This window comes from Cucumis melo, chromosome 8, assembly GCF_025177605.1.
Source record: "Cucumis melo cultivar AY chromosome 8, USDA_Cmelo_AY_1.0, whole genome shotgun sequence".
Lineage (NCBI taxonomy): Eukaryota > Viridiplantae > Streptophyta > Magnoliopsida > Cucurbitales > Cucurbitaceae > Cucumis > Cucumis melo.
Window position 1 is genome coordinate 29,736,605 of NC_066864.1, and position 17,574 is coordinate 29,754,178.

At 34.3% G+C, this 17,574-nt stretch overlaps 1 protein-coding gene across 1 annotated transcript; it reads right to left on the reverse strand.

Moving 5' to 3' along the window:
• Positions 1 to 1,856: 1,856 nt before the first annotated feature.
• Positions 1,857 to 11,518, reverse strand: LOC103502440 (uncharacterized). Its single transcript, XM_017047734.2, has 11 exons — positions 8,847 to 11,518; positions 8,494 to 8,733; positions 7,193 to 7,322; positions 6,491 to 6,643; positions 6,073 to 6,308; positions 5,912 to 5,981; positions 4,969 to 5,175; positions 3,927 to 4,147; positions 3,586 to 3,664; positions 3,337 to 3,474; positions 1,857 to 2,710 (listed from the first exon to the last, which is right to left on the reverse strand). Exons 1-11 carry the CDS (start codon positions 11,291 to 11,293, stop codon positions 2,510 to 2,512), a joined length of 4,122 nt encoding a protein of 1,373 aa, XP_016903223.2. The 5' UTR covers positions 11,294 to 11,518; the 3' UTR covers positions 1,857 to 2,509.
• Positions 11,519 to 17,574: the final 6,056 nt, after the last annotated feature.

Below are 17,574 nucleotides of genomic sequence, written 5' to 3' on the forward strand. Positions count from 1 at the left end.
CAAAGAAAGCTTAGTTTGCAAAGAGTACGACAAGGCTTGGTCGGGGATTCAACTAGTAGGACTCCTCCGTAGTATAATCTTAAAGATTTTTAGCTTTGACAGGCTTGCATATGAAAAATGCGAAACATCACACCTATGGTCAATGACATCAAAAGGAAAGCAATAGACTAAACTAAGTACAAAACATAAAGGTAAAGTAGATTGAGGATGTTTAGGCGTGCGGCCTTAAGCAAATAATGCCTGGGCATTCAACCATAGACTTTAAACCATCGAAGGTGGCCTGACATTCAAGGGTCCAACCTCATTGGATGTATTTTTTTCAACAACTTAGTCAGCGGGCTTGCCCTACGCACCCATGCCCCAAATGCATGCAGTACCCTACATGTGCACCTGTGTTTAGACAACCCGAGAATGTCTGAGAGCATTCGAGAAGGCTCGTGAAGGCTTTAGAAGACTCCATGACGAATGAGAAGTGTTTGAAAAGGTTAGAAGGCCTAAGGACGTCCGAAACGGTGGCTAAAGGAGCGCAAAGGACCTAAATGGCTCAAGAAGATGCGTGCACGTGCTAGGCACATCCAGACACGTCTAGAAACTTTTATGGCAGTCTAAAAGATATGATGATGGTCCTGAAGCGTCATGGTAGGTCTAAGAGTGTCTATATAGTTCTGGGCTAAATTGTAAGGGCCAAAATGTACAAGTTATTTCTAGAGAAGTCCTTGGCTGACCTTCCTAAGGCGCCTAGATCGGTTGGCATATCTATATATACTCAAAGGGGGCTCATTTGTAACCAAGCAAGGCAAAGTATCCTTTAGGATTCTAATAAAGCCTCTCACCGATTCTCCCAAATTCTCACTCACTTACTTGCCTACCAGGCTAATATGCATATTAATTGTAATAAAATGCTTATATATTTTATTATTAACTTCCTATTAGGCTAATACGCATATTAATGGGAACCAAGATTTAAAAGATGTCATGCTCTGGCAGGTAATTTTATTTATGTTGTATACCGTATCATATTTTCCTTCGGTTTTCCCCCTCGAATATGAATCTAGGTCTTGTTTAACATTCTAGAAACTAGGTGCATACTCTATTGAAAGGTATAGAGAAAATAGTGGTGAGTGCAAATATTTCAATGTTGGTTTGTGAGGATTTTAATTTTGTTCCTGTAAGAATTGTTTTCTAATAAATACGATCATACAATAATCTATACAATTATTATTATTATTTATTTATTTGGGATAAAAGGAAAGAAAAAAGGATATGTTCAACTAATTATCTTCGTCATTGAACTTTATTGCGGTGCTCCACATGATGTTCTTGCTAGGGGGAAGGTAGAACCAACACATCCAAATTTAGCGGTAGATCCTCTGAATCTACGTCAACCACATAGCAAATTGTCACATCAACTATTTCGAGTAATTCTTCTTTCAACATTGTCAATGTATCTAAACCAACACTGAAGTTATGTTTCCTATCGGAACAATGATTTCTCCACAGGTTAGTGTTTACTCCTTTGCGATAAAGGGAGTTTCATAGTGCTTGGTACACTAACCTCTAAAGGCTTACTTGACTTTGTGGGTGTCGAGATTAGCCAAGTTCCGCACATTTGGTTGGTTGAAAATTCTAACCACATGACACATAGCTCTAGTAAGCTAGCCCATCTTCTAGTTGAACTTAAAATCATATAACTTGATACGTTTAGGGTTCAAAAAATTATTATTATTATGTTTTTAAATTTGAAGTAATTTAGATAGATTAATGTACATGAACTTCACCAAATATGTCGTATGATTGAGATTCTCTAATAATTGTTTCTACTCGCGAAAGAAAAATCTGAAGTAGACCCTAAGATATAAATTTTAGAAACAAAACTGTTTTAATACCCTAACTCAATGGGAAAGTCTTTGCCAATAGAATGCAACATTGAACTAAAGAAAAGAAAGTAAAACATTACAATCTCGGTTTAACTAATTCTCCTAATGTGTGTTGAAATGAAGAAAAAATATTTCCTCTATGGTTAGCTCTTGTTGAATTCCAGCACAGCTTGGCTCATCAACATTAGCCTTTCTTGCAAAAACTCGCAACTCTATCTTCTCTCTTTTATTCTTTCTTTTTCATGATAATGAAGTTTGTACAAATATGACCTTTGTTCGGATTATGGCAATGGCGGCAGAAACTGTAGCCAATTTCTAGCTATTATTTAACTACTTCACGCTGAACCTTCAAATGTGTTGGAAACAAAAGCTAGCTATTAATTCAACCTTCTTTCCTTTTCTCCTCTGTTTCCTTTGTCTTTGCAGAAAATCTGTGAGAGAAGCATGCGGTTGAACCCGGAAAGGCGAAGGAATGGCAAGAACATGTAGCAGTTGTAAAAATTGATGGCTACATGCTTCTTTTTAATACGGAACTGAAGCTCAGGAGGAAGGAGTTTGTCCTCTCTCTCTCTCTCTCTCTCTCTCTCTCTCTCTTTCTTTTCTTTTAAATGAAAAAAGAATTGCAAATTATCTTACAAGTTTGCATATTGATGCTGGTCGTACCATGCAGAATGTGAACTTCCCCATGACTTCCAATTATACCGGTAGTTTCGTCCATTAGTACTTCTCTCAAATGGAGAGCCATAGACATTGGAAGATCTTCTATTGTTGCTGCCTCTGTTGCTTTCCTTTGCAACTTTTCTCATTTCCTCTTCAAGATCGTAATGCGATCTCTGTAAAGAAAAAAAAATGTATTAGTCTAGATTAAACGTATTTATAAACGACCAACAGGTCCAACACTAATTTCCTGCTTAACGAGCTTTGTTTACATGATTAACATTCCTTGGAGATGGAATGGAATTAATAAGGCAAGAATCAACAACAAAGCCAATGATCAAAATTCGGAAGTTATAACAAAGTTAAATTAGCTGCACCATAAAAATGAAAGCATCAACACCTTGTCTTTCATTAAAACGCATAATAAGATCAACAGATGCAATGTAGATCCAACCCCTACTGAGTCTGTACATCTGAAACTAAATGGATATTCAAATTGAAAATTTTTAGGCAGTTGGTTCTTCCTCATAGGGAGCATTAAGCTCAAAGGCTATGTGAAATCCCCCAAAACCTTTATAGGAAACAATGATTACCACTCCAATAAAAGAGGCACACGATGATTTATTTTTAGAAGATTATTCCTTGAAGATACATCACCACAATACTTTGTAAATATATTGAGTTAGGAAAAGCAAAGAGACTGAGCTCAATCTATTGGTTGCTCATCAAAATTCAACAAAGTTAAATTGAATAGAGACTATGTACATAAAATTACTCAAGTTTTAGATATGAAGTTACAAACCTTGCTGGAGTCTGAGAGCGCAGCATAAGCCTCACCAATGAGCTTAAAAAGCCTGTCAGAATCCCTATAAACATCCTGCGAGATATCTCTCCAGAGTCGTCCATCATGACTGCTGTCACCTCTTAAGAACTGACCAGCCTGAGCTCCAACAAAACAATGGGTGGTACACCATAGTGTTATTACGCATCAAATTAAAAGACCTATCATGTATCAACAAAGATAAATTACAGGCATAAAACACTTCCAAACCTTGTCAGGATGATGCTTGAGGGCTGCTCTACGATATGCCTTTTTGATATCAGACGCAGTGTCAGTTGCTTTAACTCCCCTGACATCAAAAAGGAATTGCAATTGTAAATTTTAAGGTTTCCAACCATTAGGTGATCAAAGGGAATACAAGCTAAATAAAAATTCTTGAATAGAGAGAACAACACTCTGTTATAGAAGAGACGGAAGAGATAAAACACAAAGACTGTCCGATTGTTATTAAAGCATTCCCTTCAGACAATTGGATCAAATGCTAACATTCAAGGAAGATTATAAATACTATGGACCAGGAAATAAAAGAATCAGCAAAAAGAAAAACTCACAAGATAAGGTAAAAATCCAAGGAAATTTCCTTTCTGGCGGCTTCTTCCATCAAAAGCTTGTTCCTACGAGCTTTCTTTAATTCTACACGGCCAGCAGATTTACTAGAAGTGACCTTGTCATCCGATTTATTTTCAACAATGAAGATATATTTCTTGAGATCGCTAGCTGCTTGACCATAATCTCTGATCATCTCATGTAAATTTGCTCTTCTAGAAAATGCCTGCACAAGAAAGCATCAGGAAAAAGAAATCAAAATCAAAAGAGATGTATAAAATGGAGGAAGCGGAAGCCTAAACCAACTAGCCACACAACAGAGCATTGGTCAGGCAACAGAGTTAACATTATCTCCTTCCAACGAAAATTTTATTGCACATCGCATTAAATATCATGCTAGGAACTAATGATTTTGTCATGTATTCATATTACTAACCAACAGATGCACATAAAACCCCACTAAAGAAAGCGTATGAAGGAATAGAAGGCGTATGAAATAACTTTTTCCACCTCACACCCTCGCACCATATTTTTTGGAAGGCGTAAAAAATGAATGAATAGAAGGCGTATGAAAAACAAACCCATAAAACCCCCAGTAAAGAAGGGTTTCCAACTAGGTACGTACAATGTTTTCAAGAGAGTAATTATAGAAAGCCTTCAAAATCAAAGCCCAAAGAGAAACATGAAACCGTCTCAAAGATGAAACCTCACTATGGTCCCTGTCTGCACCTGGGAACACTTTATTGTTCCTCTCTCATAAAGATCCCACAATAAAGCCCACATCAGAAACCAAAGAAAATGGCCTTTTATCTTTGAGAGGTGGATGAAGGAGCCCCCACCCGATGATCCTACCAAAAGTATCTACTATCTAAGATTACCAAAGTACAGTACTTGATAATCCTAGATCACATGACGCACCATCAAATGTTAACAGTCAACCAATTTCTTCAACCAATAGTAAGTTTAAGTAAAGAAGAAGAATTGAAAAATCAAGCTCCACGGTAGACGATGCATATTCCACCAGCATATATGTTCATAAAAGCCTACCTTGGAGTAGTTTTCATCAAGGGCAATGGCCAGATTACAATCTGCTATGGCATCAGCAATCTGACCCAAACCTTGGTATGCTGCAGCACGATTACATAACAAAACTGCAGTGAAAGATCTGGATTCAACATTTATAGATAATGCATCTGTATAATGCTCTACTGCTTCAGCATATTTCCCTGATCGAAATGCTTCATTCCCTGCACTCTGTTATTTAAGACCATGTATGGGTCAAGTGGAAGATTGTAATTTATACACCCATGCATACACAACATATTACAGAGATATGGCTTCCCCAAAGACATTAACTCTGGTTTAATTTGAAAGTTTCAGACATTTATATCAAATGCTCTAGATGTCAATTTGAAGAAAGGTTGAAGCTATAACAGTTATATTGACAATGGTAAAAATCTTAAAGATGGGTTTTAGAACGCACAGGATCAAGTACATATTCAGATTGGGTGTTCATGAGCACAATAAAAGAACCCCCCATACTGACCATACTTGAATATAACTTATTCCACCTCACACCCACACAGCTCTCTCTTGAAAGAGTGGAAAAATTCAAGCCAAGGAAGTTATGAACCTCCTTAGTACTCAACATATCAATAGCAAGGTACATGATAGTATAGTAGATACACAGCATGTCTGGATCATGTAAAGGGAGCATAAAAGCCCAACTGCTTAACTCAGGTACCATGGAATTGTACCGCATTTCAATAGTTCCATTAAAAAACCCCAAGACAAAATCTCAAGATTGGTTTGGTAAATACAGTTCAGTTCATGCCATGAATTTAATATTGCTAATTAAACATACAAATTCACTTGATGAAACTACTAAAAACAAAATTAGAAAAGAGATATATCTCAAAAACAAAAACAAATAAACAAATAAAATAGAATAGTGTCAAATAAGGCTAATCAAACGCTCAAAGTTGCATACCTTACAACAGAGAAGCCCCTGTATCGTGTCTGCTAATGCGAATGATAATTCCAAACTTTTAATTCTGGACCTGAATGATAAACATTAGCACCAAGATCAAAGAACTAAAAGAAAGGAATATCTTAATTGATTTAGAAGTACTCAGGAAGGTTATATCTCACTTTTCTTGATTAAAATTTTCTTGCTTAATTTTCCCAACTGTTTCAAGAGCAGCCTCAAATTTTCCAAGATAGAAAAGAGATTTGGTTATCAAGCACCATCTCCATAACCTAGCAACTGAATGACTTTGACACCCAGAAAAATCCGTTTTGAAAATAGCACTTTCTGCAATACAATTTTTCTCGGCATGACAAAGACTCTCCTCACACAGCATAATTGCCTCTTCATACCTTTGAAGCTGCAGGAGAAGATACCAACACCATGAAAGATAAACAGACAATCATGAGATCAAGGCAGAAGAATAAAAGACCACAATTGTCTAGTAAAGGCAGAACCATCCATAACATAAATGATGACATTTTCGAAAGGGAAAAGATCAGACTGGATTGTACATTAAAATTAAGTAGAAATGATACAGACCAAAAAGAGAGCTTCAGCTTTCATTTCAAGTAATTTTTCTGAATACACACTGATGGATATAGCCTCAGCAATCAAATCCAGGGCACTGAGAGCTGCATCGTCAGTTTTCTGCTCCAAAAGTTCAGAAGAACGTCTTATATATTCGGCTACTTTCTGCAATAAAAGGTGCCTCACAATCATCAGATACACTCAGAACGCTGTTAACATGAACCCAGGAGCAGACTGAGAAGGAGGGCAGTTCAAAGGTTGAGAGGGAAAAACTCTACCCACTACCCGTTATGATGTAAGAAGATACTAACCTAACCAAAAAATGCACTGGATTTCTCATGCTAAAACGTTGGATTAGGGTCACTTTTGTATCTATTAACTCTCCTTTTATACATATACTCAGCCCACGGCCCACAAGAACATTTAAGAATAAATGAGAAGAGAAAGATTGCCATAAAATTCTAGACCATAAGGACATCGATCAGGTAGCAAATATTGTAGTTGACAGTTGCGACGTACACAATTTAAATTGCAGTCGTAAATGACGTCACAATATTGATATTGGTATATCATAGAAAATTAATATTACAAAGAAAAGAACAATATATATATATATATATATATATATATATATATATATATATCTTCAACTGCTTTCTCATCTACATTTCCCACCTACCACCCCCCCCCCCCAAAAAAAAACAAAGTCCGTACCTGAGCCTTCTGGAGGCCATCAGCCGCTTCAATTATCATCCTCCGGTCTAAACATATACCATCTCTAGATTGTAAGCACTTGCTAAAATATTGTAGTGCACTTTCAGTTTCCCCAAGAAGAAGATGACAACTGTGAAGGGAGGAAAAATCTTTAGAACATAAATATAGATGAGTTGAAATGGACCAAGCAGTGCAGATTGTATTGTATCGATACATAAATAATGGTAACGATGATCATTGATTAGATAAAGTACATTTCTTGTGATTTAATGGATAAGAATTTTCTCTGGCTAGGTGCTCAAATAGATATATCTAGATGAAACAGGAAGTACATTAAAACAACTTTGTAATCAAGTTTGTAGAGATAATTAATTTCCACAATCAAGGCTAATATACCTCTCACTAGGTTGGTGCGGAAAAGTAAGTGCCCTAAAGTAAGTTCATTTGGCTTTTGAATATACACTTCTGTTTCCTATTTTAAAGAAAAAGAATGGCAAAAGAAAAGAAAGTTAAAGACCATCTACAGTCTGTGTTTTTTAGAAGCCTTAATACCGGTGATGTGATCCAAAATTAGTTTTAAAAAGTCAAGAAATTGGGTTTTAACCTCATCTAGGTGCAAATTATATTTGAGAGAGGTGGAAGATTTGGACCACTTGTTTTTCCATTGCTCAAGCTTTTAAGGCCGGGAACTTTAATTTTTAGAAGCTAGGTTTGATGTTGTGTCTCGACCAAAGAATTGACAATTGGCTCCTTGAAGGTCTTCATGGTTGGAATTTGATGGGCAAAGCTAGAATTTTGGATAACTGTGCTACTAGAACATTGGGTAACTGTGCCGCTAGAATGCTGCTGTGGCATTTATGGACCGAATGAAACACCAGATGTCTTTAAGATAAGCCTCTTGATTTAGATTCCTTTTGTAATCTTGAAAAAAAATATGGCATCTTGATAATCATCAATGACTAGAAAGTGCTAGTCATATAGTTAGGTTTTCAGGTGGGGGTGTTTCCTCTACCGCAACCCCTAGTTTTGTGATTTAATTTCCATCCCAATGATTATAAAAAGACTGGGACCACTTTGGAACCCAAAAGATAATTAACGACCATAAGAAGACATACTCGTAAAAGCAGATTCACATTGATTAATTGGAGCATACCATCATGTACTTGGGCAAAGTTGAGATTGCTTATCTACTTTAAACAGAAACATACAAGGAAAATATACAATAATAGACAGCTCGTTCTGCATAAATTGTTAGAACAAATTTATAAATAAAACCTCAAATTGCACAATAAAACCCTTACTTTGCAGCCCTCACTTGAACTTTAAGAAAGTTTGGATCTAATTCAGTAGCCACTCCACAATCTTCCAAAGCTTTCCTAATCTTTCCAAGAGACATTCGTGTGGCTGCACGATTGCTGTAGCAGAGCATGAGAGAGTTCAGGCAAGATGCCAATTCTTCGTTATGTGGAACAGAACCTATCCCCTGCGTATAAAGATCCTCCGCCTTCGAAAGTTCCCCATTTTTGTACGCCTGGTTTCCTCTATTACAGGGTTAAAAGAAAATTTGTTCAACATCAACTACATAAACTGGAGCTAATGATGTGATTAAAATCAGTGAGAAAAGCCATGCTAAACAGGTCTGTCAGAAAAGTACCTAAGTCGCCACTTCTCACATGTCTCTTGAATTGCAGTCGAGAAAGGATGCCCTTGCTTAAGCTTTCCTTCTGCTTCCAATTTACTTGAAGCCTCTGAATGCAATGATGTACTGGCAATGGATGAAAACTCATAAGATTGTCCAAACATAATATCTGGACTTGGGGAGATGACAAAAGTATTGTGATTAGATTTCTTCTTATTTTTCTTTCTTTGCCGACTCTTTGTTCCTGAAACACTAGCTTGGATGGAAGAAGATGCGGAAAATGTAAAACTTTTGCCACATATTTCTCCTGAATCTGCAGTCTTTCTGCAATTCGCTGTAGGTCCTGAAGCAAAACCACTGCTACAACATTGCTCGGTTTTGAGACTAGAGCAGACTCTTTCATTTCTAGAATCAAAACCTTCAAAACTGTGAACAGAAATCCCATTTCCATGGTGTCCAAAACTTCCCTCGCTAGGCTTACTATATTTCCAGATGCCATCATGTGCATCCACAACTTTTCTTCCAGTTAAAAGAACATCATTCTCATTGGTACAGACTGTAGGATTGGTCGTGTAAGGTGCAGAACTATTGACCAGAGGGGAGGATTCACCAGGCATATCTCTTGGATGTTGGTCAACGGATATAGTTTCCTGATAGGGGGAGAAATCCATAGGGGTGCAAGATCCAGGAGAGTCCAAATTAATTTCGAAACTTCCATTGTCCTTTGACACTTTATCTTGCAATTTAGTTTGCCTCAGACTTCCCCTTACTTTCTTTTTCTTAGTTTTGTTCTGTTTACTCTTAATACTAGATACTGAATTTCGATTAAGATCTAAGAACAGATTTTCTTTGAAAGACAAAGGGTCCCACTGTGGAATTCTAAACTCGCCGGAGGCATTTAAATTATTTGAAGCGTCAAAAGGACAATGTTCATCATTTTTTCCAACTTCATCCAAATGAACTTGTGGATTATCATTTGATTGACATTGAAAGTCAGCTGATGAGAATGATGGTGATGTTGAGGCTTTTTGTACATGCAAAGTATCATTTACACAGGGTTGAGGAGACTGACACCCATTACAACTTACAAAGCATCCTGGCATAAAATTAAATGGCTCGGCGCTAGAACAACTCTCAAAACCACTTTGAAATTCAGTTTTGCTCTTGCCACTACTTTCAGGATTATCCTCAGAAGTCCTACCAGTAAAACCTGCCGGAACTTCAGAAGAGATGGAGGTATCATTTCCAAGACATCCATTAGAAGAAACAGATGGCTTGTCACAACAGTTAAAGCTGGAACAGGTCTCAGGAAAGGTAGCATTTGAACACTCAGGTTTTTCCAATGCCTTAATATTCCCAGAATCATTGATGTTCAGATTATCCATCTCATCCAGAAGAGTAAATAATGTCTTTGGCCTCCCTTTCCAATGCCTCCCTTTCTTTACTTCGTTTAAGCTGGAACTTCCGAATACAAATACATCTATACCCTCTTCACAACTAAAGTTAACACTATTAGATTCTACCTTCTGAACCTCTGCTATGCTTTCTGTTTTCATCTTCACTCCAAAATCAGAAACAGAACTTTCTATATTAGTTTTTGCATCAAACCAATTGTCACCAAATACAAACGTTGAATCAAAAGATTTCTTTAGACAATCATAATTTTCAGTTTTAAGATTGCTACAACTATCAGCACCCGCCTTCCCCACAGATTCATCAAGTTCTCCCTCTTCTGCATTTATCGTGGATGCCAGATCAATCGTTTCAGCAGCTGATACAGACTCCGCATTGTTATTCATAGCATCAGTTGTTACAGAATCTATTTTCATTTCTACACCACCGGAGTTGAGCTTCTCAACATTCATACAATTCTCCCATTTCCACTCTGCTTTCTTCTTCCCGCCATCATCCGCTAAAAGGTTTTCACAATTTACACTAGACTGTTCACATTTATTGTCTGAATTTTCCGAGTTGCTCAGTTTAGCACCAAATACGAACACTTGATTCTCAACCTTCCTACGATCCAATTTCTTATGCACATTGTCACAGGACACTCTATTCCCAAAATTCAAATTTTCATCCCGATTCCCACCAAACACAAAACCGCTATCAAACTTCAAGGAATCGCCAAAAGACAAAAACTCGTCGTTCGAACTAACCTCGCAAGAGCCAAGTTTCCACCTGGCATGCTGCGACGCGACCCGTTTCCTGACCTTCGTAAGTCTCGGCCGCAATCGAGCTGGTCGTTGAGAATTGAAAGTGGACTTCAAATCAAGTTCACTCGGATCACTAGCGGGGAAGGTGCTCGCTCCCTGCTGTGAATCACGGGCAGAAAAAGCGGGGAAACTAAACGATGAGTGGAATTGATGGGGTTCAAGCTCAGTGTTTAAGAGTGTGGCTGATGAGCATTCGGGTGGTGGGGATATCACCGGAGATCGTAGTTCTACCGCCGGCGGCGACATTAAAGGAAGAAAAGCAATCACCTGATAAAAAGAAAAAAAGAAAAAAAGGAAGGTTTTAGATCAAAAATTAGGGTTTAAAGGGTTGTGAATATTTGGAAATCAATCGTGTAAAGATTGGGATCGCGTGGTTTAGGGTTTATTGGGTAAAGAACAAGGAAAGGAAAGAAAGCAGAGAGAGAGAGAGAGGAACTTGAAAATCTGAACGCCTTACAAGTTTTGATTTCTTGATTTCTACAATACAGTGAAAGAAGAGACGCGAAATTGGGACACGTGAAACCAAGAAATTTAAAATTAAAAGTTAAAAGTCAAAAATTAAAAATTAAAATGTTTGAAGGTGTTGCTTAAACGGCTACTTTTGTGTCTTTAAACATATTTTAATTTGTTTTGGTGAATAAGCTCTAGTTTAGTTTAGAAACTCTCCTTCTCAAATTAATTAATATTTTTTAGCATTAAATTAAAATACTAACTCAGATTTATTATACTAACAATCCTTACTTTCAACTCTAATTACATCCACTTCCCTCAAATAACAAAAAGGACTATGTTTGATAATTATTTTTATTTTTTATTTTTTGAGAAAAGGTAAAAGTAAAATTTTATTTGATAATCCTTTCTTGTCCTAATATTTTTACTTTTTTTGTTTAAATATAATTTAATTATGTAAAATAAAAATAAAGAATATATATGATTCATTAAAATACGAAGAAAAAATAATTATAAAACATTAACATTATCAAATATACATAAATCTTGCTACAAAATTAATAACTATAATACGATAATTTTTATTAATCATATGTCGTTAAAATTTGAGTTAAAATATTATTTCTCATTCAATTCATTTCCCTTAAATGATGTTAATCCAAATTCAACTCAATTATATTATTATGTAAATGATAATTGTAAATGTTGTGGTTTTAAAATATCAAAAACAATCTAAATGATGAATTTAGTAAAAAAATTATATAATGAAAAGTTTTAACTAATTTCGATAATACTAAAAATAATAAAGTTAAGTCTAAAATAACATAAAAACATGTGTATTGTAAAATTTAAATTTAGAAAATATTTAAATAAATATATTCACCATTTAAATTTGAATGATAAAAATAATATATAAATTTAAATATTGAATAGATTAAAATTCAAAATTAAATTAAAATAAAAATATAAAATTAATAAATATAGAATATAAAATAAATATAGCTAAATAGAAAGAAAAAAAATTAGATCTAAAATTTGGGTTTGTTGATCTTCTTGAATCTATCTTACAACTTTAGGAGAGATATACTATTTGGACTTTTAGAGTTTTGACCATATGAACTTTAATTTAAGGGGTTTAGAGTCTCGATCTTCACAATTTGAGAGTTTTAAGGTGCATTTTGGAGAAGGAAAGAGTCATGGGAGAAAAGGATTATGATAATCCTAATGTTATGATAATATGTGTTTTAGGGAAATGTTATTATTGGCAGTGTTGTGGTAATTTGTGTTTAAGGAGAGGAATATGAAAGGTAGTGTTATAATATTATATGTATTTGGAGAAGAGATTATGATAATAGTGTTATAATATTATATGTATTTGGGGGAAGAGTTATGATTGTAGTATTATGATAAGAAGCGTTTGGTGCAAGGATTATGTTAATGGATTTAGGATAATTTTTTTTTTTAAAATAAGGAATATTAATATATGAAGTTAAAAAATATCATATAATTTTTTTTTAAATAAACGATATTAATACATACATGTAATTATAATAAACCTTATTTTTTTTAAATTCGTTTTCAAATATTTTTCTTACATATCCCGGAATTACCAAAATATTTGTTTTATAAATCGTTACATTGAGACCCATTTATTTTTAGTTTTTCTTTTCTTATGTTCTATGGTGCACAATTAACACGTAAATAATTTAAATAAATTTTTTGACATGAATGCAACTGTGAAATGACAACTTTATTGTTCGTCATCATAGTAAGAAAATCATTTCACAATTTGTATATTGTCCAATATGAAATTGGAAGTTGGGAAAAAGATTTAAAATTTTATTTTCATAACTTGAAATGAGTGGAAATTACAATGATTCTCTAAAACGACTACATTGAAGTTCCTACATGCATGTTTTATTCTATTTATACGGCTGAAATTCGTTTTTCATAAGATACATAAACATGTAAATGAAGTGCGATTTATATATTGGAAAAAAATAACGCCACCACAGGATGTTGGAGAAATACAATGGTGTGTATATATATATATATATATTTCTTTGATCACTCTTTTTTAAATCACTCTTTTTTAAATCACTCTAACACAGTATGAATATGCAAAAAGGAAACTATTGTAAATGTAACAAAACAAAAAACTATTTACGGCTCGTGTAACAAAACCTATAAAATTAGTCATTTTTTAAATATTCCAGGTTTGTCCTTCCATATCTCTTTCTTCCGTGATTCGTCTTCCTTCTTTATTTCGTCTTCTCTGTTCTTCACTGCGATTTCGTCTTTCTTCTTTCCTCTTTTTCTTTTCTGCGATTTCTTTCCATCATCTTTCTTATTTTTCAATTCTTTATTTACATCGTTTAATCTTTCAATCGTTTTTCTTCTTTTCCTCTTCTTTTTTTTTCGCTTCGATTTCTTTCCATCGTCTTTCTACTTTTCCTTTTTTTTTTTTTTTGCACGTTTGCATTTGGGTAACCAAATCTAAATGACTTTGTATAAGACTGTGTAAAAAAAAAGTAAAATCTAATGTGTATAAGACTGTGTAAAAAAAAAAGCAAATTTTAGAAGATTGTGTATAAAGAATCTTGAAAAAAAATCATTTAGATTGGAGTAGCCAAATGTAAACGATCGTGTAAAAAAAAGTAAAGAATTCTGTAAAAAAAAATAAAAGATTGTGTATAAAAAATCTTGAAAAAAAATAATTTAGATTAGAGTGGTAAATGTAAACGATCGTTTAAAAAAGTAAACGATCGTGTAAAAAAAATAAAAGATCGTGTATAAAAAATCTTGAAAGAAATTCATTTGGATTGTAGTAGCCAAATGTAAACGTGCAAAAAAAAGTAAACGATCGTGTAAAAAAATCTAAACGATCGCATACCAAAATAATTTAAAAAATCGTGTACCAAATTTAAAAAATTTTAAAAAAATCGTGTACCAAATCTAAACGATTGTGTAACAAAATTAAACGATAGAATTGAAAAATACATATCTAAACGACCGCGTATAAATTATAGTCATATCTAAACGATCGTGTATAAACTGTAGTCATATCTAAACGATCGCATATAAATTATAGTCATATCTGAATGATCACATTGTAGCCATTATCTAAACGATCACATATAAATTATACTCATATCTAAACGGTCAATAACCAAATCTAAACAATCGCAAATATATTAGGCACGCATTGTTGATGGCGTGGTTGACGAGACATTTTTGGTATTTTACATGATTAGCCTCTGGACTTTTTTCATTTTTGAAATTGTACTATAGAGTGTAAATATTTTGCCGCTTTTTTATATTTTTTAAAAGACCCCTATGAAAAAGTATATTTATGTATATATTTTTAAAAATCTAATCACAAATACTTGTAAACATGATTTTTTTTCAACCAAAACCAATGAAGTAACAAAGTGGTAGTTGGTCACAAATTTTAGGCAATATGTTAAGCAAGAAATGAATCAAATGATGTTTCCATAATATTACAAAATGAAGGCAGTAAGCAAATGTTTTTTACATGACAGAACAAATTGTTTAACAAACAGTATGAACAAAATAAAGGGAATTATTGCATTCCATTAACAAAACGTGAATAGATTGAGCTTGAAAAAGTACATGGTTATAACCATAGTACCTCGTAAATGAATTGTTTAACTTCTACAACCTGAAATAAGAAACCAAAGATTACAAAACATATCTAAGCTGGTCATTATAGATTACATAATGGAAAAATAAAGAAAAGTTGTGAGAACATTCCTTAACTGAAATCTTCCCTTACAAATCCATACAACGGCACAATAAAATTTAGAAACATCAATAAATAATGTAAGGGAAAGGAAGTAGCCTCAGAGTTAAGAAATTCACACAAAGTCATTCAAGAAGAATTTTGGTAGAATTTCGTGTAGTGGACTAAATGACATCACAAGTAAATGCAAAGCAAGCAATGACAAGAAGCGTTTGTATAAAGTTTCTTTTCGATAGTTTTCATGCTTTAAAACTACAACAGGGGGATGAACCATAGGGATGACATAGACAAATAAAGAACCTGAAATAACAGTAACTAATAATTCATGCTAACATTATAATGAAGTATGGTAAACATATACAATACACTTAACAGAGGAATAAAAAAGGGCCCCAAATAGAGGGACAAAACAGAAAGGGAGATCCTAGAGAAGTCAGTGTGTGCTAAACAATGGAAGCATACTTTTATTTAAACATATCAAAGAGGGAGAAGATAGTGAAAATATCTAACACGAGGATGCAATGAAATAGGAACCATGGGGCATATATATAGTAAAGGAAAAATGGTAATAAATAAGACACCAAGCATTAAAAAACCAATTGATTAGATCCAAAACCATACATCAGGTTAGGACAACATAGATAATTGGGGGGGGGGGGGGGGGCTGAAACAGAAGGAACTCATTGATGAAGCATAAAACTTGTTGAAAACATAATACAAAGCAAACCTAAAACATGTATCAGGCAATGAAAAAAAGTAACAAAGAAAAAAACCAATAGGCCCCAAACAAGATCGAATGGAATGCGATTGAAAAAAAAATTGCAGTCACACCAATTGATACCAAAATGAAAGGCATACATGTGCACAGAAAAAGATTAAAGTGGTCGAGAGAGGGGGGTTCAAACATGAATATGTTATACCCAAAGGAAAAAAGCAAACCAAATTGAATACAATATACAATGAAGCAAGAAACAAAGGAGTTGGCCAAAAAAATGTATGCAAACAGATCGAAAACAACCAACAATCAAAGATTAGTGATTATGTGAAAAAGGAATCAGAGAGTGTCCATTAGCAATGGACTCATTATGGGTTACACAAACCTTCGATGTTGATCGACAACCCCTACCGTGCTCCATCAGGGCCCTACTTGTTGATGAGGATGATGATAACCCTAATCCTCATTTATGCAAAACCTAAGCCCAAACGGGGATTGAGCTTTAGTTCCAATCCTAACCCCCCATTACCCTTACCCCAAATATACCCTTAGAGTTTCAAGAGAGTTACAATCTTAGATGCTTTCATAATCTTTGCAATTTAAGAGCTTCAGAGTTTCATGAGTTATAATCTTAGGAGCTTCAATTATCTTTGGAATTTCAGAGCTTCAGAGCTTCAGAGCTTGAAGTTATATATTTTGGAGATCTACAGAGTTTCATACAGTCTAACATGGCTTCCCTAGATAGAAACATCATCAGAATGTACAAAAAATGCACAATATAATCCAAGATATAAAAGGGAAAGAAGGCATATTTCGACATTCTGATCTCGTCTCTATGGTGGAATTGACTCTCAAAACGATCTCGATACAATTGACTCTAGTGATAAAGAACTATTGAAATATAGCTCTTTTTAACTCCAATCACATTCTCTTGCTCATGAAATTTATCGGCAAACAACATCAAAGTGAATAATATCAAACATAAATAACTTTAAATGAAAAGCAAATAAAAATAATTTTTAGGTGTTTTTAAAGGGCTCACGAACAACACTTGTTTGGATTCCTACTCCTATAACTTTTAGCCATATCTACTTTGTATCTACTACATTTTTTTCTCTCTCCCGATTTCCTTCAACTAAGATTCCAAGGCTATTTTAAGTGAAATTGAACTTTATGTAGAGACATAAATATGGATTAAGTTCGAGTAAATAGCCTAAATAGTCTATAGTATATAAATAAAGGTTGGGCGCCTTATTCAGAGATACTATGGATGTGGCTCGCTTTGTAGTTAATACAAATGATGTAATCCTAAATCGTTCATGTAGAGACATGAAAGTGGAGGCATCTTATGTAAAGGGTTTACATAAGACAAAACCATGAAATAGTCACTTTTGCGTTATAACGTCGTTTACTGTTCAAAACTGACTATCTCGATTATTAATGACCTAGGTAACTTAATCTTAATCCTAAGCTAACTGTGAACTCCTATTTTCATGAGATTATCCTTAGATTTGCATAGGTGAGGGAAACTCATTAGCGTTGGCCCAATAAGCCTCCCATTTCAAGGATAAGATCGGGTGGATAGATGAGAACATAGGG

Coding starts and splice junctions, on each gene's coding strand:
- LOC103502440 (XM_017047734.2), bottom strand. CDS start 11,293: ATGTCGCCGCCGGCGGTAGAACTACGATCTCCGGTGATATCCCCACCA. Junction 6,644..7,192: donor ATGGCCTCCAGAAGGCTCAG/GTACGGACTTTG, acceptor CTTTTATTGCAG/AAAGTAGCCGAATATATAAG. Junction 2,711..3,336: donor CGCTCTCAGACTCCAGCAAG/GTTTGTAACTTC, acceptor TTTTCTTTACAG/AGATCGCATTACGATCTTGA.